Source organism: Leopardus geoffroyi, chromosome E1 (assembly GCF_018350155.1).
Source record: "Leopardus geoffroyi isolate Oge1 chromosome E1, O.geoffroyi_Oge1_pat1.0, whole genome shotgun sequence".
NCBI classification, from domain to species: Eukaryota; Metazoa; Chordata; class Mammalia; order Carnivora; family Felidae; genus Leopardus; species Leopardus geoffroyi.
Genome location: NC_059330.1, coordinates 46,249,704 through 46,269,560, shown reverse-complemented (window position 1 = coordinate 46,269,560; position 19,857 = coordinate 46,249,704). Strand labels below are relative to the sequence as shown.

The following is a 19,857-nucleotide window of genomic DNA, read 5'->3' as shown; positions in this document are numbered from 1 at the left end:
TGGTTCTTTTTAAATACGACCTAGGCAACATTTCTCTGCATGCCACTAGCCACGTGGTCCTATAGAGCATGGCCACCTTTAGCTTCCGGAGCACCAGCTCAGAGTGATGACAATTTGAACCCTAGTGGAGAGGGTTGGGAACAGCGTGGGCGGTTCCGGCCAGGGGGCCGGGATTATGTAATTTTCCCAGCAGCCCCACCTTGTCTCAGCTGGGCGGGGGAGGAGGAGGTCTCGCGCGGTTCCCGAGGCTGCGTCCCGCCCCCGCTCCCCAACTGCGCGCAGGCGCGGACAGTCCGCACGCATTCTACGTAACGGATAGCGGAGGGTACGTGAAGAGTGGCTCAGCGTGACTGAGCTACCTGGTACGGCTGTGTCCTAGAGGGATCGGGAGTGGTAAAATCTCGGTGATCGCGCAGGTGGCGGCCGGGCGGAGAAACGACGGCTGCAGGAGCGCTTGGCTAGGTTCTAGCCGCTGGTACAGGTAGGAAACGGGCCATGACGCGTTAGTCGGTGGGGCCGGGCCGGACCGAGCGGTGACTTTTAAGTTGCGTGGCCTACTCCGGTCCTGATTCCCACCCAACCCCCCTGTCAGGCTCAGGGTGACATGGATCGCTCCTTCTCACCTCTGCTGACCTTAAAAACAAAAGACAAGCTTTGCCCACACCAAAGCCCATTTTCTTTTGGTCTTCGAGGTTGGAGTGATTTTAACGGTTTTTGAGAACTTACCCGCAGAGCTGTGGGCAGATGCCAACTAGAAGGGCAAAGTTACAGGAAGCTTAAAGTGTGCAGCAGGAAGAATGGAGTATGGCCGTTGGGATGAATTGACTCTCCATGGAAAAACCCTGGTGGTTTAACAGAAGCAACAATTTCTGTGGCCATTTCTAACATAAAAGTATTTTTATCCAACGGGTGTAAAGAGACACGGGAATGTCTGCATGTTTTCCAGAAGTCTCATAGTCTGGCAGTTGTCAGAAAGGCCTAATCTGAAACGACAACAAGGAGTGATTTCTCCACTTCTTCCTCTTTGGTTTTTAAGTCCAGATCCAGTTTTGGAGAGACTACCGGGTGAGCTAGCAGGAGATAATCAAACCAAACTTGTTAGTGCTTGTGTTCCCTGCCCCAGGACTCTCAGGACTGGGTGGCCTGGCAGGGAGTTGTGCTTTTGAGAAATGAAATGACAGGTGCAGCTGAGAAACTTCTCAGAGGGAAGGCCAAGGTATAAGTGACTTGGATAATTTTAACCTAAATAACCTTGAAGGCGGCTTGTTACAGTGCTGAGTTTTCTTCAAATGTTTCTATGGTGTGAACATTCTAAGTGGAAGTTCAATTGGAAATGATCAGACTTTTTGGCAGTTAAGCAAGTTGACTGTGCTAATGTTAATCTTTATTTGCTTCTGTTTGAAAAAGTATAAAACTGGGATCTGAAAAGGGAAGCACTAAAAGTTAAGGTTTTTAAATCTTAAAGGGTGTTCCTAAGGCACAGGGGAAGGAAATAATGAGAACTAGTATTTAATGAATACTTTACATGTGCCAGGCACGTATCTCCTGTAATAGCAACTACAGCCCTATGAGGCATGTAGTGAATGGATATCCCTTTTTTGTATGAGGAAAAGGGAATTTTAAGTAATTAGTTTAAGATCATAGGACTTGTAAATGGTAGGGCTGATGTTTTAAACTAAATGTAACTCCACCAAAGTACATACTCTTTTTCATATTTCTTCCAATTTTGACTATAATAAAGATAATTCAAGGAAGCTAACAATGTTTAGAGACACATCACAAACCTCTTTTGAGGTTGGTGTTGAGAAGGCAACTATGTTTTTCCATAAAATGTCCCCTGGTGCTAACCTTAAAGATCAGATATTGGAAAGGATTAGCCTGTCCTTTATGGAATTTCTCAAATCATTTGTGCCTTTCAAATTTTATGAACTTTGTTCAGTTCTGAGTATATTTCTTGAGCAGCCTTGCATTGCAAGGTATTAGGCAATAACCTTTGATTGAACTGATTCCTTTAATAATTTACAGTGTTGTTGGGGCACCTTGGTGGCTCAGTCACAAGAGCATGAGACTCTTAATCTCAGGGTCATGAGTTCAAGCCCCATGTTGGGCATGGAGCCTACTTAAAAAAAAAAAGAATTTACAGTGTTGTAAATATGAGATATAGAATATTCACTGTCCCAGAGCACCTTGAAAGAGTAGTGCATCGGGACACCTGGGTGGCTCAGTCGATAAAGTGTCTAACTTTGGCTCAGGTCATAATCTCGCAGTGCATGGGTTCAAGCCCCGTGTCAGGCTCTGTGCTGCAGCTCAGAGCCTGGAGCCTGCTTCAGATTCTGTGTCTCCCTCTCTCTCTCTGCCCCTCCCCTGCTCACACTCTCCTTTCAAAAATAAACATTAAAAAAAAAAAGAGTTGTGCATACTCCCTTTTGCCACCACTCACCCTGTTAGTACTAAACTCCCTGCATTCTGATTTTCATCCTAACCACTTCCCTGCAGTTGCCAATAATGATTTCATTGTTAGCATTTGGAAATTTCTGGTCCATATCTTACTTGAACTTTCTGCAGCAATTGAAACTGAGCTCTGTTTCCTTCTTAGAAATATACTTCTCCTTTTGACTTCTGTTACCTCTTTGACCAGAGTCTCTTCTTTTTCTCTAACCATTCCTTACTTTCCCATTCCAGTTCTTAGCTGTAATGATATGTTTCAAGAGTTTTTGGTGCTTTAAAAAAATTTTTTTTTAACGTTTATAAGTGGGGGAGGGGCAGAGAGACAGGGAGACAGAATCTGAAACAGGCGCCAGGCTCTGAGCTGTCAGCGGGGCTTGAACCCATGAACCATGAGATCATGACCTGAGCTGATATTGGATGCTTAACTACTGAGCCACCCAGGTGTCCTGGTGCTTTTTTTTAAAACCTAACTCTTAATACTCCCTGGTGATCTCATCCATTCCTGCACCGTCTCTGTTTGCATCTTAGATTTGTATGCTGAACTCCAGACTTATATTTCAAATATAAGTATTTGAAATACTTATATAAGTATTATATACAATACTTATACAATATAAGTATTTCAAATACTTCCTTTTCTCCCTCTCTAAAATAAGTTATACTTTTTGTAGGGACTTTGTGAAAATCAAGAGATAAATGTTAATCATCTAACATACTGCCTGAAAATACTCCAGACTTTTCAACAGGTAGTAAATTTAATTTATTGTCTTCCCCCTCCCGCTTTGTTCTTTATCTCAAGGATGACTTTGTCTGGCTATGAATCAAGCCAAAATTTGGGATCACCCAGATCTTCCTTTCCCACATTCCCTATATCCCGTCACTGTATGCTGACATGTATAATTCTTAGTATCTGTCAAATCTGTTTTCCTCTTCATTCCCAATACCACTGCCAGTTCAATCTTATCTGACTATTTCAACACTTCTACTTTTCCAATTCTTCCTGTATATGAGCTGTCAGGGTTAACTTGCAAATCTGATAGTGCCACTCCTACCTAAATCCTTTAGGTGATTCTAATTATCCAGACTTCTTAGTGTGGTATTTAAATAAGGACCATCATGATCTGGCTCCTGCTGTCCTTTCTAGCCTAATTTCTCTGACTTGGGTCTACAAACCCAATGCTCTATCATACCAGACTTTAAAATACATTATTTCAGGAGTCTGTGATATAGCTATTCCATAGTCTGCAGCACCTTCTTTCATGCAGGAACCATGCTTTTAGTTTTTAAGAGAATTTTTTATTACAAAAACACATCATAGGAAAAAAAGAAAAAGTAAAGGCAAAATGCTCATTATCTTACCATACAAAATAATTACTTATATTTATGTCCTTCTAAACCTTTTTGGTTTTGTGTGTTTCTAAAACAATATGGTTTCTCGCTTCATTTGTAACAATTTTTTGTTTATTTTTTTTTGAAAGAGAGTGTGTGAGCAGGGGAGGGGTAGGGAGAGAGGGAGAGAGAGGAATCCCAAGCAGGCTCTGCACCATCAGTACAGAGCCCAATGTGGGGCTCATGACCTGAGTGGAAATGGAGAGCCGGACACCTAACCAACTGAGCCACCCAGGTGCCCTATTTGTAATGATTTTTAATGGACAAAAAGTAAATTTATTTTTTGTATGTGTCCATAGTTTAACCTAAGAGTTGCAAATTTTTTACTATCATAAATAATATTGTAACACATATCCTTGAAGCTAAAGTATCATGCAAATTTATGATTATTCAGGAATCATGTTTTACTTCTTTTGCCATAGTTAATCTGATGTGGTGATATGTTCAATGAGGGTAATTTGATTAGATATGGTAGGATCATCTTCTGAAAAGCAGTAAAAGCCAGAGGAGTTTATAATATTCTGTAGGAATTTGTTAGCCTTTGGTGGTTATTGAGTTCTTAGGTAACAAAAGTTGTATTTTAGGAAGATGATACAGTTTTTTTGGTAAGAGAAGTAGGGAGCGAGTTGAGATGGGGAGACCATTTAGGATAATACCTTGATTGTTCAGCAGGTTATGGTAACTTGGATTATCATGGTGACTTTGGGAACCAAAGAAGGAAACACAAGGATCAGATATGTCACTCTTTTCAACAAGTTAAGACTGGAAAAATGGGATTGATATTAATGGAGAAATTCAGGTACCTGTTGATTTTGAGATGATCGTCAGGCAGTAATCAGCAGACTGCAGCCTGAGAGACAGACTGTTTCTGTATAGCCTATGAAGTAAGAATGGGTTTTTTTTTTTTTGTTTTGTTTTTTGGGTTTTTTTCTTTTTTGCATTTTTAAAGGGTTGTTTTAAAAAAAGAATATGCAATTGAGACCAATATGTTGTTCACAGAGCCTAAAATGTTTATTATTTGACCTTGTACAGAAAAAAAGTCTGTAGGACATGAAAATGGATGTGTCTGTTAGAAAATCGGTGCTATAGGGCTGGTGTTTAGATGAGAGATGAGGACTGGAAGTACAGCCTAAATAGATTTGATGGTTTAAATCTAACTACTTTTCAAACTCTAGATCAAATGTTCTCCTTTTTTTGGTAAAGCCTTACCTGTTTGATAAGATGATTTCATTGTCCTCTATGTTTTCATATCATTTGGCACATTTTTGTCACAGATCTGATTTCATTTTATTTGTTGGTTCAGAAACTTATTTGGGTGGTGGAACATCTAGTGTTCTTTTTAGAAAGCTGTGAAATACTGATGAATTTAATTCTATTTAATTACTACTTTAAGTAAGTGATATAAAAATCATAGTCACTGGCCTACATTTGAGAAGCCACTTGAGAAATGGTTCATATGGTAGGGATTCTGGAGACATAACTGGGATCAAATCATAGCTCTATGCCACTTGGTAGTTGTGTTACTTAGCATAACTAGTTGTGTTACTCTGCCTCCTTTTACTTGTCTGTGAAATGGGGATGTTAATATGTTACTTTCCTCAAAGGGTTGTTATGAGGATTACATTAGTTGCTTTTTGTAAAGCCTTTAGGACAGGGCCTAGAACTTTTGTATATTAAACATGTGCTTTGATTATTGATGTTCAGATATCCGGATACACACAAAGTTGATCTAAGGATGAGTAGCTTTTCTATCCATGTATTACTGCTAATGGATCAATAGTTGGATCTCATTCTTATTTCATTATACCACTTCCCAGTTCCTATATAAAGCTTTTATAGGCTCTCAAAAACAAAACAAAACAAAACAAAACTTAATGCCCAGTGTTAATGGAAACCAACCTAAAGAAATTAAACGACTTGTCCAGGATTTAACAGATAAGTAGTGACACAGTCCAGACTAGTACCCAGACCTCTTGACCCTCACCATTGCTCTTTATATAACACTATTTGAAATGAATAGTATTAAATTTTTTTAAAGCAGGAGAGAATCATAGATGTATTTTTTATTACAAAATTTGGTATGTGCAGAATGGCTGTCCATTAAGGGTTTTTGTTTTTTGTTTTTTTTTTTAACTCATTTTTAAGGTGCAATGAAAGCCTTCCTTGCTTTCTGTGTTGTCCTTTTGGTGTTTGGGAGTGTCTCTGAAGCCAAATTTGATGATTTTGAGGATGAGGAAGACATAGTGGAATATGATGATAATGATTTTGCTGAATTTGAAGATGTCACAGAAGATTCTATTACTGAATCTCCTCAACGGGTGATAACTACTGAAGATGATGAAGATGAGACCACCGTGGAGTTGGAAGGGCAGGATGAAAACCAAGAAGGAGATTTTGAAGATGCAGATACCCAGGTGAAGTTCTTTTTCTTGATTTCTTAGGAAAGTGGAAGCATGGGAAAATTTGTAACTGACACTTTCCCTAGACATTAAAAGTAACACCCAGGGGTGCCTGGGTAGCTCAGTCAGTTAAGCGTCTGACTTCAGCTCAGGTCATGATCTCGTGGTCTGTGAGTTCAAGCCCCGTGTCGGGCTCTGTGCTGACATCTCAGAGAATGGAGTCTGCTTCAGATTTTGTGTCTCCCTCTCTCTCTGCCCCTTTCCCGCTCTCACTCTGTAGAGACTGAGACACTCCCTCTCTCTCAAAAATAAATAAACGTTAAAAAAAAAAAAATAATAAAAGTAACACCCCCATGTAGGGAGTGATATCTTACCCTCTGGTATCTTTATTTTTGTTTGGTAGGTGGAACTCTTCTAAATGTTTTTGGTAGGTTCCCACCTTTTACATTGATGGAAGAATGGATTGTATTTTTCTCCTTTGGAGAGCCTGGCTGGAAGGGGTAGTGAATACCATGTGTGGGTGGGAATTGTATCAGAGTTGAAATGCACGGAGAGTTATCATTTGTTACAAACATGGAATATCTGTGTTCTGTGCTGCTGCTTACATGTTCTGTTTTCCTCTACAAATACTGCCTACAAAAATGAGATGCAATTGCTGGCCACATTTGTAGGGGGAAACAGATTGTGCCTCGTTTTTGTAGGAGGGAGATACGGAGAGTGAGCCATATGATGATGAAGAATTTGAAGGTTATGAAGACAAACCAGACACTTCTTCTAGCAAAAATAAAGACCCAATAACAATTGTTGATGTAGGTATACAGGATTCTGAATTCCAAACTAACCAACAAAATATCTGGTTGTCATTAATCCCAGAAATATAACTAGTGACATGTAGCTGGTGTTGATGTAATGGTGGGAGCTGTGAAAGAGTTTGTTATCAATTCTTCTGATAAAACCACACCTACAGAAGCAACCCCTATGTTCTTATTCTGGCCCTCCTAGTTTTGTTTATCGAGGAATGATAAGACTAGAAACTGGATTTATTTGGGGTGGGACTCAGAATCAAGTTTAATACAGAGGGCTTTCCAGCTTTTCATTCTGTGTGACTGTTCTCACATTTCCTTAAAGAATCTTTTTGAGGCTGACCTAGAAAACAAAATGGGCATATTTTTCAAAGTATAACCATGATCAATGACCGTTATCTAAATTATCCACTTCTCTTTATGGGTTTTTTTATTCTCCTTTATCCCATGAGTTGGATGGACTCCATCTCCTTCAGCCTCAGCCAACATTAAATGGAATGATTGTTCATCTTTAGGTTCCTGCACACCTCCAGAACAGTTGGGAGAGTTATTATCTAGAAATTTTGATGGTAACTGGTCTGCTCGCCTACATCATGAATTATATCATCGGGAAGAATAAAAACAGCCGCCTTGCCCAAGCCTGGTTTAACACTCATAGAGAGCTTCTGGAGAGCAACTTTACCTTAGTAGGTAAGTTGGGCCAATACAAATCCAGCTGCATGCTCGAACGCCACCTGGTAAGAACTATTTGTTGCCCTCAGTATAAGCCTCTAACTGCTTTCATGGACTGCTGAAGAGGATGCTTTTTTTTCCTCAAGGATCCCATTTTTATTAGGTTGCATGTACTGAATTAATTGCATTTATGAAGTAATTTTCTAGTTTTTCATTAGTCAGTAAGGAATTTTGACATTTTAGGTAGCTTGATAAATGCTTTCAGTTCATCTTTTAGAAATTAGAAATCCCTTAGAATTCCCTCAAGTTCTGGGAACTCTAGTTTTGGATCCACTGAGAAGGTACGTACTAAAGTACCTTAGAGGAACCCCTGGACTTGTGTGGCCTAGAGAGTAAAGTGAACTCAACCCACCTTCACCTCAGTTTGACCTTTCATACTTTGTTTCCTTTCAGTAAGCAAGTAAGTATCTATCTGCTCAGCTCCTTAGCAGATTGCCTTTTTGTTATATTAGGTCCTTTGCATACATTGTTTCTTATTTAATCCTTGTAACAACACCTATTTGGAAACAGTTTCTGTTTTCTAGAGGAACTAAAGTCCAAGAATGTTACAATTTGTCTAAGCTAGTACATTGCAACATGATACTAGAACATAGTCTACCTGCTTTCAAAGTCTGTGCTCTCTCCACTGTACCATAGTATTTCAGAGTACTTTTTGACTTGGAAATTAGGAAAAAAATAAACAGCCTTTAATGCCTTCCACTTCCCCTCATGTGTTTTCATTTGGTGTGTCAGTCTGCTTTACCTTGTGAGGTCGAGCAATTTCTTTTGTACACTTAATGGATTAAATGAAGGGAGGAAATGATTGGAATTTGACGTCTTTCTAGATCTAAAATACAACTCAATGGCAATGTTACCATGTTGCTGTTGGAAAAGCAAATTTGGTTAAAGTTAATCCATAGGATACACAAGAGGGAGTGGTGAATAGTTTGTATTAATGGTATTTTTTATTTACTGCATAGGAGTTTCTTTTTTGTTAGTTTTAACTTTTGACAGACATTTAAACTGACTTTGCTCCATTTTGTATCTAATTCTGAGGCATTTGTATTCCAATCAGATCATTATTAATAAGTCATCTTGAGTCCATAATTAAAAAAAAAATTTTTTTTTAAGTTTACTTATTTTGAAAGAGAGAGAGCAAGCAGGGGAGGGGCAGAAAGAGGAGGAGAGAGAATCCTAAGCAGGTTCCATGCTGTCCGTGCATAGCCTGTGAGATCATGACCTGAGCTGAAACCAAGAGTCAGAGGCTTAACTGACTGAGCCACCCAGGTGCCCCTTTAAGATTATATTTTTAAGTAATCTCTACACCCAACATGGGGCTCGAACTCACAACCCCGAGATGAAGAGTTGCATGCTCTACCAACTGAGCCAGCCAGGCACCCTGGAGTCTAGTTTTTTTTTGGTGGAGACAATAAAGAATATTAAAAGGAATGATGCCCATCTGTTGTAACATATGTCCAAAGAAGAGTTCTATAAGATAGCAAAGTATTGCTTCACTAAAGGTATGATCATTTGGGGGTCAGAATGGAGGAAGATGTGGTGATTAGGCCCCAACATTCTCAGTGAATCACATTAAGTGGGTTTACCCCTAGGGGATGATGGAACTAACAAAGAAGCCACAAGCACAGGAAAGCTGAACCAGGAGAACGAACATATCTACAACCTGTGGTGTTCTGGTCGAGTGTGCTGTGAAGGGATGCTTATCCAGCTGAGGGTAAGTACAGAATTTCTGGTACAATGTATATCTTCCTTTAATTTTTCTCCAGTATGATTCCAAGTCCAAATTTAGTGTCTTATCCTTTCTTTTTTGACTAAACTAGGTCTAAAAATTCTCTTTCTACTAACTGGTAAATGTAGAGTATATTTGATAAAACATGTGATTCCCCTTTCAAGGTCTTTTCTTTATAGTAATAAAAGTTGCAACTATTCCCTTGTTTTCTCAGTTCCTCAAGAGACAAGACTTACTGAATGTCCTGGCCCGGATGATGAGACCAGTGAGTGATCAAGTGGTATGTATTTTTAATAGTTTTCTATGTATACATTGAATTCTTAACTTCTTGGAGTCTATTCCATTCCTTGCCTGGATTCTGTTTGAATTTCAGGCAACTTGTGTCCCTTGCCAAAAATGGACCTTTTTCTATTTCAACAGATTACCTTCTACTTAGGGTGCCAACTGTGAGGAGTGGGAACATGTGCTTTTTGTAGGGAAGGAGATAATACTGTATCACTAGGTAGGTTTGCTGAGTCAGCCTGGATGATGGGGGGGGGGGTATAGTTGTCACAGACAGTTTGCCGTCATGTCCTACTCTGTGCCTTGTGTATGCTTTTATCTTGACAGCAACATGGGTTTCTTTTCAAATATTTTTTGCTTCAGATAATACGTCTTTGGCTGAATGAGCTTAAATTGTGATCTGGGGACCTTATTGTTTGGTATACCTTCTTCCCTTTATTTAAATCAACATGTTGATCTGCAGATTGTGTCCTTTGTCAAAAATGCCACATTCCCCCCCTCCATTCATTCAATAAGTAAGTGCTGCCTCCCAATGCTACAAGAATCCAAACTATAAAAAAATACAGTCTCTCATATATACTAGTAGAACAAGAAATGGCTGCATATGTGTCAAAATACAAAGCAGTATTTGGTTAACAATTGCTGTATAAGTAATATAATTAGATACTTTGAGATGTCATTGGATTGGGGTACTTGGCTGGCTCAGTCTGGAGTGTATGACTCTTGATATTGGGGTTGTGAGTTCAAGTCCCACATTGGGCACAGAACTTGCTGGGGGGCCGGGGGGAGGTCATTGGCTTGAAACTCATTTTAAAGGTCTCATTTTTAGTTGCAAACCTATCTTTTATTCATTTTATTTTTCTAATATGGCCACTGATTGTTCAATCTACTAATTTTTAGAGACTCATCAGTTAAGAGTTCTGTCATTCTTTCTCCTACTAGTTACCATCTGATTAGGTAGACAGGAGGAAATTTTGCTGCATCTTCAGCTATCTTTTTGTGGAAATTCTTCTTTAGAGTGTTGTTTTAATCCTTTTCAGTTCTTCCCTGAGGTAGATTTAATCTCTTTTCCCTCAGCCAGCAATCATTTTATCCCTTTTTTTCTGCAAAGATAAACAGCCTCAACAAACATGATTTTCTATATTTTTTAGTCCTTTTCCTGGGTTTGTTTGTTTTTTTTAAGGTGTTGTTTTGTGTAATTTCTGCTCAACAATGGAAAAGCAGAAAATCTTTCCTTTTATAGCTGCCATCTTGCCAGGTCTTTGCTATATTTCTGTACTAACACTTCCCTTCGAAATACTGATCATTTTTGGCCCAGACATTTTAAAATATGATTAACATGACAAATAGTGTCATGTTTTATCATACCAGACTCTTTAGGTTTTTTTACTTTATCTCCCTGGTCCAATGCAGTTTATTAAAAACTATTTACCTATCTCTGTGGTATTTTCCAACATGAGCAAGCAATTCTCTGATTGTCCAGATACCAGCTGTTTATGTCCAGCAATTCAGTTCTATTCACTTCTGATACTGTATACTTAGAGTTAGTGCCAGATTCCACAAGTTAAAAAATCTCAGTCCCATAAGACTGCTCGCACTTCAGATGCCAGTTGCACGTCCCAGGCCATCATCCTTCTGATTACCTGGCTATAAATCAAGAGTTCCTTGGCTCGGTTGGTAGAGCATGGGACTCTTGATCTTGGGGTTGTGAGTTCAAGACCCATGGTTGGACATGGAGATTATTTAAAAATGAAATCTATTCAGGAATAGCCACATGGAAGAGAGGCATCAGGTAAGGTGTGGGGGTGGAGGTGGTGTGCAGAGCTTCCAGGCTCTCTTTGGATTGTACTGCCCTCCCAGCAAATCTAAATGTTCGGCAACTTGAAGTTCTAGAGCATGGGGTCCTCTTCTCAAGGTCATTTAGGTGGTTGGCAGAAGTCATGTCCCCATGGTTGTTAAGTTCCCAGTTTCCTACTGTTGCTAACTGGAAACCATTCAGCTCCTAAAGGCCATTCTGCAGTCTTTGGCACATGGTTCCCCCCATAAGCCCTTTCCCACTTCAACTTTTTTCTTCAACTAGGGCCCTGTCCCTTTTGAGTTGAGGGCTCACTTGGTTAGATCATTCCAGGATAAAGTCCCTTTTGACTAACTCGGTCATCTAATCAGCAACCTTCTGCCACACGACACAACATAATCATGGGAATGATATCCATCATTTTCACAGGTTCCTCCCATTCAAGGGGAGGATGTACACACCAAGGGGTGGGAATCTTGGGGGCTATCATAGGAAACTAACAGGTGAGTTTTGTAATTGTTTTTAAAGCAAATAAAAGTAACCATGAACGATGAAGACATGGATACCTATGTATTTGCTGTTGGCACTCGGAAAGCCTTGGTGCGACTCCAGAAGGAGATGCAGGATCTGGTATGTTGTTCCCACTCAAATACATGTAAAACTGTCCCTCTTTATTACATAGACATTCAACTTGAGGGCATAGGGTATTTAATCATATCACTTGAATCGTTAAGCACCACTTTGAAAGAGCTCAGAACATACTCTCTTGAGAAAGAAAGTTTGTTTATAATAAAATGTCATGTCTTATCTTCAATTACTTCTTCCTCTAGAGTGAGTTCTGTAGCGACAAACCTAAGTCTGGAGCAAAGTATGGACTGCCAGACTCCTTGGCCATCCTGTCAGAGATGGGAGAAGTCACGGAGGGAATGATGGATACAAAGGTAAATGCAATAGAAGACATAACATTTGCAGACCTCAGCATTTACAGGGCACAAGTCCTTCATTTTATGACAGTGCTCTGTTCCTTTCCCTCAAAAACATTAAAATACCTTCTTTAAGCAATAGATTAGTTTGTCAAAAAAGATAGCTTGATTAGTCAAGTAAATCTCTCTAAACCAAGAGCAAGTTATTCCTAGGATTGCTAGTGGCTTTCAAATTTTTTGTAAAAGGACTACAACATTAATCCTTATCACCATGGCATTTAGTCCATTTTTTTTTTTTTTCTATTGATTGTGGAATGGTAGTAGCACATCTCAGTATCTTAAAAACACGGAGTAGCTTAAAGACAGTTCTCATGTAAGTTCAAGTTGATGTGCTTATGAAGACTCCCCTGAAACTATTTTAGATTTTATCTTCATGCTTTCATTCTTGTTTGGAACATTATTTTGAGACGTATTTTCAGCTGTTCAATAAGAAATTTAATCATTGGTATGACCAAAGAAAGATGCTATTTTCATCATAGACATCCCTTATCTTAAATTTCATTTTTTAAAAGCTTTAACCTTAATGCCATTTTGAAAAAGTAAGGATGATTAAAAAGTGAATATCTTTATGAAAAAAGGGAAATGCATCAAACCCTACATAAAAAAAAATTTTTTTTTCTTTATTTCAGATGGTTCACTTTCTTACTCACTATGCTGACAAGATTGAATCCGTTCATTTTTCAGACCAGTTCTCTGGTCCAAAAATTATGCAAGAGTACGTATGAGATAAAAATACTGAAATTAACTGTCCCCCGCTAGCTTTCTGTGTTGAAACACCCACAAGGTGCTTCTGCAGTTTTTCTTGTCGAATGAGGGAAGTTGATGACAGGCATCCTAAGTTTTCCTTTGCTTGGACTGCATGTGTCATGAAGGTAACTGAAAACCTATGGGAGACAAGCCTCCCAGTTTGCTGTGTGTCACCGAATGTATGCACCAGCCGCTCAGTGAGGTGTATGATAATCTTACAGAATGGCAAATACTAAGAAAATGTAATTGCTAATCTTTGTCCTTTGTAGTGGATATTTTTCTTTCCTTTTTTAATTTTTAATATGAATCTGTGATGTTTGACTTATGTTTGATTGCAAGTCTCTGCATTTTATAGTTCATGGCCCTTTCTGGCTTCCTTCTTTGAATAGTTCAGTGATTGTATTCTTTCGTGGTATATTATCAGATGCTGTCAATGTGATAAGAGTTTCTGGCTTTAGAGTAATACTGTTTGAATGTTCACATTCAGGACCCGAGTTTGTTTGAAATCACATCCTGTCTCAGGAGCGCATACTCATTTAAGTTTACCCTTGGTGTAGAATTGGTTCTGACCTAAATTTTTGGTTAGGGGCTTCTCTCTCATAAACTATGGAGTTGGGTTAAAAGCCAATCCAGATTTTAGTTGCGTGTCAAAATTATTCAGGTCCTTATGCCTCTGGATTGTATTGCATCATCCTTTCTTTGCTCAACTTAGTAACAACACTGTGGGCAAAGTATCACATTGTGACATTCATGGAGCCTTTTATGTGTAGGGGGAAGAGAGGAGGGTTGATAGTCAAAGATTACAAAGGAATCTTTGGTGAGTAGGAACTAAATTCTGTATGCTATAGTAGATCATTTATAAATTTATTCTGAGCCCTGACTCAAAAATAAGATGTTTCATTATAGGAAGATAGAAATTGGAAGTAAAACATAAAAATCCATCAAAATAAGTAAACATATTCTTTAAAATGCGGGCCTCATACTTAAATACAAGCTCATTTCTGGCTCCCCAGGTAAGAGGAATATATCCCGCCTGGGGAGCATCACTGGAATTCCCAGGTGTACAATGAAGATGACTTGGGAATGCATCCATTAGATAGACGAGTGCCAGGGGATCTGTAAAGCTCCTTCAGGCTTTGAGATTCTATTCAATTTTGGGATGCCAAGCCAAATACTGTGCTGATTATTTGCAGGTATCTGATCATCTAAGTGAATTGAGTGACTTATGTGAATGGAAAGTATCTTTCTTATGTTCTAAAATAGCCTTTCTTTTATGACAGGGAAGGTCAGCCTTTAAAGCTACCTGACACTAAAAGGACACTATTGTTTACATTTAATGGTAAGTGTTCTGTGCTTAGCCTGAGTTCTTCATTTTCTGTGAGACGATCTTAAGGAGAGTATTGTTCCCTCCTAAAAGCCACAAAAACTTACCTTAAAATTACCTCCATGCCTGCTTTTTGGTTTTTGGGTTTCTTCAATAAGAGATCCTTTTATTTATTTTAATTTGTTTTTTCCTGCTGCATTTTAGCTGCCTAAGACACTAAGGAGAAAGGAGCCTATTTAAAACAAAACAAAACAAAACAAAACAAACACCAGAGTTGGGTGACCCAGAAGTATTAATGCTGCCATTAACTCAATAGGCAAATGGCTTTGTTTTCCAGTGCCTGGCTCAGGTAACACTTACCCAAAGGATATGGAGGCTTTGCTACCCTTGATGAACATGGTGATTTATTCTATTGATAAAGCCAAAAAGTTCCGACTCAACAGAGAGGTAAGACCCACAGCCTTTATTATAAGTTGGCACCTTTTATTGTTATTTTCCCCCCAGGGGAGTCAGTGAGCAATGATTTCAGTGATTATATCTTTGCTAGTTTGCTAGTTGACTTGAAAGTGCTAAATGGGAATAGTTTTTAAAAAAATACTAATGGTCGTCTGGGTGGCTCAGTGGGTTCAGTGTCTGACTCTTGATCTCAGCTCAGGTCATGATCTTGTGGTTTGTGGGATTGAGCCCCACGTTGGTCTCTGCGCTGACAGCTCCTTCTCTGCCTCTCTCTCTCAAAATAAACCAACTTAAGAAAAAGAAAAGTAAAAGAATACTAAAGGGGACTTGAAATGGATTGAAATGGATTTCTTATGAAACACTTTGTTTCTTGGGGAAAAGGGCAAACAAAAAGCAGATAAAAACAGAGCTCGAGTAGAAGAAAACTTCCTGAAGCTAACACATGTGCAAAGACAGGAAGCTGCACAGTCTCGGCGTGAGGAAAAGAAAAGAGCAGAGAAGGAGCGAATCATGAATGAGGAAGATCCTGAGAAACAGCGCAGGCTGGAGGTAAGACTTTTCTTCTCCCTGCTTAGTGGTAAAACTAGGATTTATTAGGATACCTATTGTGCCATATTGACTGTTAAGGTAATTCTGTGTAGGAATGTACACAGACTTAAAGGTTTAGCATTTTCTCAGTACTTGGGTTATTATTAGTTACTTGATAGCACTATAAAGGAGAATAAATTATCCTTCCTTTTCAAACCATCTTAGATTGAGTCTGTGATCCTGGAGGATGATATAAATGATCCTTTCCCCAGCACAATCCCATTTTGAAAGTTCCACTATGATTTTTCAAGCCAAACACCTAACTTAATTAGAAAGAAATTAGGAATTTTAATAGAAGCCAGCACGTGTCCAAATACATCTTGTTTTATGAGATTTTTTTTTTTTTTTCAACGTTTATTTATTTTTGGGACAGAGAGAGACAGAGCATGAACGGGGGAGGGGCAGAGAGAGAGGGAGACACAGAATTGGAAACAGGCTCCAGGCTCTGAGCCATCAGCCCAGAGCCTGACGCGGGGCTGGAACTCACGGACCGCGAGATCGTGACCTGGCTGAAGTCGGACGCTTAACCGACTGCGCCACCCAGGTGCCCCTGAGATTTTTAATTTGATTATAGAATTAGACAATTCTAATATTTTTGTTTGTATTTTTGTTTTCTATTTTGTATGTAACCAAAATCTCAAACTCAAGAGCTTTATAGGTTGTGGTATGTTTTAAACATCAGCACAGTCTCACATTTTTTTGAAATAAGATGCCATAGTCCAGCTCTAAATTTTAAACCTTGTGAATGCTGGTCAAAAAAAAAGAGAGGAATAAAGTTCTGGGAGATGTGAATTCTAATGAGAATAATCTCGAGAACTGAAGAAAATCCTTAGAAATGAAGGAGACCTGCTGCCAAGAAGCAGTGAGGCTGCTGAGTGGCACTGCAGTTGCAATGGTGTCATTAATGCTGTTGTGTACAGTCTCCAGGATACCATAGGCCTCCTCCCATTTTATCCTTTCCACCATTTTTCATTTGATTTTGTTTTCCTATAAAAGCAGTGTTAATGGGACACCTGGGTGGCTCAGTTGGTTAAGTGTCCGACTCCTGATACCAGCTCAAGTCGTTGCTTTTGCAGTCATGAGATTGAGCCCCACATCAGGCTCTGCATTGACAGCACAGAGCCTGCTTGGAATTCTCTCACTCACTCTCTCAAAATAAATAAATGAACATTAAAAATAAAAGCAGTGTTAACAATGATGGTTCGGTTCTTTGGGGTACTTACACAATAGCACAGCTATGTTTGGATAAACATTCAAGCTTCCCACTGCTGCACTGGTAAATAGTTTTTCCTTATCTAATGTTGAAACCTAACAAGTCAAAAGTTCCCAAACCACCAATTTTACAAACCACCCTTTGAAATGTAATTTGTTATGCTGTCAATAACTGTCCATACTACGTGCTTCTGTTTTCCCTATTCCATATCTTCTCAATCCTATACCAATAGGGGAGTATATTTCTCAGCACATTTCTACCCCAAACCTCTAAAAATATTAAGTTTGAGATTACATATGAAATAATCTTTAATCAGTTGTGACCCCTAGTAACCAACAGTGAAGTCATACTTTGGCTTGGCCTCTAAGGTTTCCCTCCGTACAGGTAATAATAACCAGTGACTTTTACCACCAAAATAAGGTGTTTGGAGCTTCTTTTTCTCTTTCTATCTAACCTCGTAATTCCTAAATAAAAATGGGATAAAAATTCCCAATTGAACATTACACATCGAAATATTGTGCTTAGGTTTAACATCTATGCTAATAAGAGATGCACAATTAACATCTCTTGTTAGCCTGAACAAACAAGATCTTAAGGTTTTCTGAACTTCAGTACAAATCCTTGGCAGATACACGTAAATGTGATGATAAAAGTTAAGTTGGTGTTTCCCGAGTATAGGAAAAGTCAGTATTCTGATTTACTGCTTAAACGCTGCTTAAGGCTGCTTAAACGTAGTGTTTAATTTCTTTCTAATTTGAGATTTGAGTTACCTTTACTTCATTTCAAGCTAATTTTCTTTAACCACCATAGATATAAGGAATTTTTATAACTATTTTTTCAAATGTTATTTATGGTACAAGCCTAGGTTTTTGAATAATAATATAGTCAGTATTCTAGTTTTGATTTTTTTGTGTGTGCTTAGAACTTTAGATTCCCTTTTTTTTTTCTAGGAAGCTGCCTTGAGGCGTGAACAAAAGAAATTAGAGAAGAAGCAAATGAAAATGAAACAAATCAAAGTGAAAGCCATGTAAAGTCATCCCAGAGATCTGAGTCCTGGTGCCACCTGGAAGCTCTGAATTCACAGAGAACAAAAAATACCAGTCCCTTTCTCAAAGTCCAAACACTCCCAAGTGACTAAGAAATCCTTATTTCATCATCTGTTCTGTTTTTGGAGTTTTACAGAGGTTATAGACGCAAGGGAAGGACTCTGTTTCTGTAATTCTCGTCCAAATAACCAAATTATTTTGATTATTTTATGAAAGGAATATATAAGATTTGTGTAGTGTTAAAATATTTTTAAAATTATAACACAAATCACCAGTGCTTTTAGTGCTTTGATGTTTGAAGAAATATCATGAAGTTTATAGATATATAATTAGATTGTTGCTTTTTGTTTAAACTGGGTAGTTGCAAAGGCTATGAAGACTGACTCTAAACCAAGATTCCACAAATAACTATTGGAATTGCACAATAAACATTGCTTGGTGTTTTCTTCTTGTGTACATTAACCTTATAAAAAAGTAAAATTTAGAACACTATATGTGGTAGTGCAATTTCAGGGACTCAAAACAATGTAGTTCAATGTATGTTTTGTAGGTGGGAGGTGCTGATGACAGTGTTATATCTATAGGGTTTAGGATACTTACATGTACATGGAAAATTCTAAGGATAGGTAGTACAGGAGCACAGTTTCTTCCTTACCTGATACCATGAGCTAATGACAATGTGAATGCTGTATTTAAGTGGGTGTATGTTTTCCTTGAGTAACAAATGCATGAAAAATTAACTGCTTCACCTAGATCAGATCAGTGGTCTATGTGAAGTCACACATGTTTTTCCTTCTTGGTTGTTGCAAACTATTGGATGTTCATAGAGAAGCTCTATTCTCTGTGTATGGCTGTGTCCCTTTGCTTCTCCTTCTGCTTTTATTTCTTCCACAGTTGAGGCTGGGTATGTTCTTTCAAAGAAATAGCCATGAATATGCATAAATATACTTTTAAAAATGAGCTTTCCTAAACTATTGAGAGTTCTTTCTGCCTCTTGAGGAAGGAACTCTTTGAGGAGAGGCCCATCTATCTGCACGAGCATTTAGCTTGTTCAGATTTCTGCATTTTATAAATGCTTCCTACTAAGAAAGCATTTTTTAAGTCACTGCTTGTACCAGGTAATTTTTGCTGGGGATGGGAAAAGGTTGGGTTTTTTGGTGGGAGAGGGGTGGGTGGATATTTTTTTGTTGATGCTTTATGTACAGGTGTGTTCTTAGGCAATAACAAGTTGCTGTGAAAACAGTATGTGCTGCTGCCTTTGTAACTGCATGGAAACTTTCCACATGGGTTTTTCTCTAAGTTAATGCAGAAATGTGTAAACTGGGAGATGCAAATGTAATATTTTTTTTAACAGTTCATGAAATTAAGTTATTAAAATAACAAAAATAACATTTAATTACTTTAATGCTATAGAATTCTAGAATTAGCCTTGTTTTACAAAGTTTAAAATAGGTTTTAGAAATCAAAGTTGATATGCTTAGCTATCTTTTGATTAATAAAAGCTTTCTTAAAGTCCCACACATTTGGACCATGGCAGCTAATTTTGTAATTTAAGCATTCATATGAACTACCTATGGACATATATTAAACTAATTGACAAAAATCTCAGAGTGCCGCCTTTACTTTTCTGGGGTTGCCCTATTAAAAGTATAAGCCCATAGAAGTGTTCTTTCTGTTCCACGGAAGTCAGCACTGAAATACTTTTCCTTCAAAAGAGTTGGCCTCGATATTAATCCCTTAGTTGTTACCAGTTATTTTTAGAATGTTTTCTATTTTTAGAGCCATATATATTATTAACGGGCTCCTCAAAGTCCCCCCTCTTTAGTTAAGGCACCATTATCTCTTTCTCCTATAAATGAGAGAATATTGTTGACTGTCACACATTGGAAAACCATTAAGCCCTCCTTTTCTGCATTGCCTGGGCGC

The 19,857-nt window shown here is 38.4% G+C and overlaps 1 protein-coding gene across 1 annotated transcript; it reads left to right on the top strand.

Annotated features, from left to right (window-relative positions):
* The first annotated feature begins 9 nt into the window (after positions 1 to 9).
* Positions 10 to 19,534, top strand: CCDC47 (coiled-coil domain containing 47). The gene is made up of 13 exons (XM_045489421.1): positions 10 to 481; positions 5,983 to 6,251; positions 6,938 to 7,045; positions 7,555 to 7,729; positions 9,361 to 9,482; positions 9,712 to 9,777; positions 12,103 to 12,204; positions 12,405 to 12,515; positions 13,187 to 13,272; positions 14,585 to 14,643; positions 14,966 to 15,075; positions 15,466 to 15,633; positions 17,836 to 19,534. Exons 2-13 carry the CDS (start codon positions 5,988 to 5,990, stop codon positions 17,914 to 17,916), a joined length of 1,452 nt encoding a protein of 483 aa, XP_045345377.1. The 5' UTR covers positions 10 to 481; positions 5,983 to 5,987; the 3' UTR covers positions 17,917 to 19,534.
* The last annotated feature ends 323 nt before the right edge of the window (positions 19,535 to 19,857 follow it).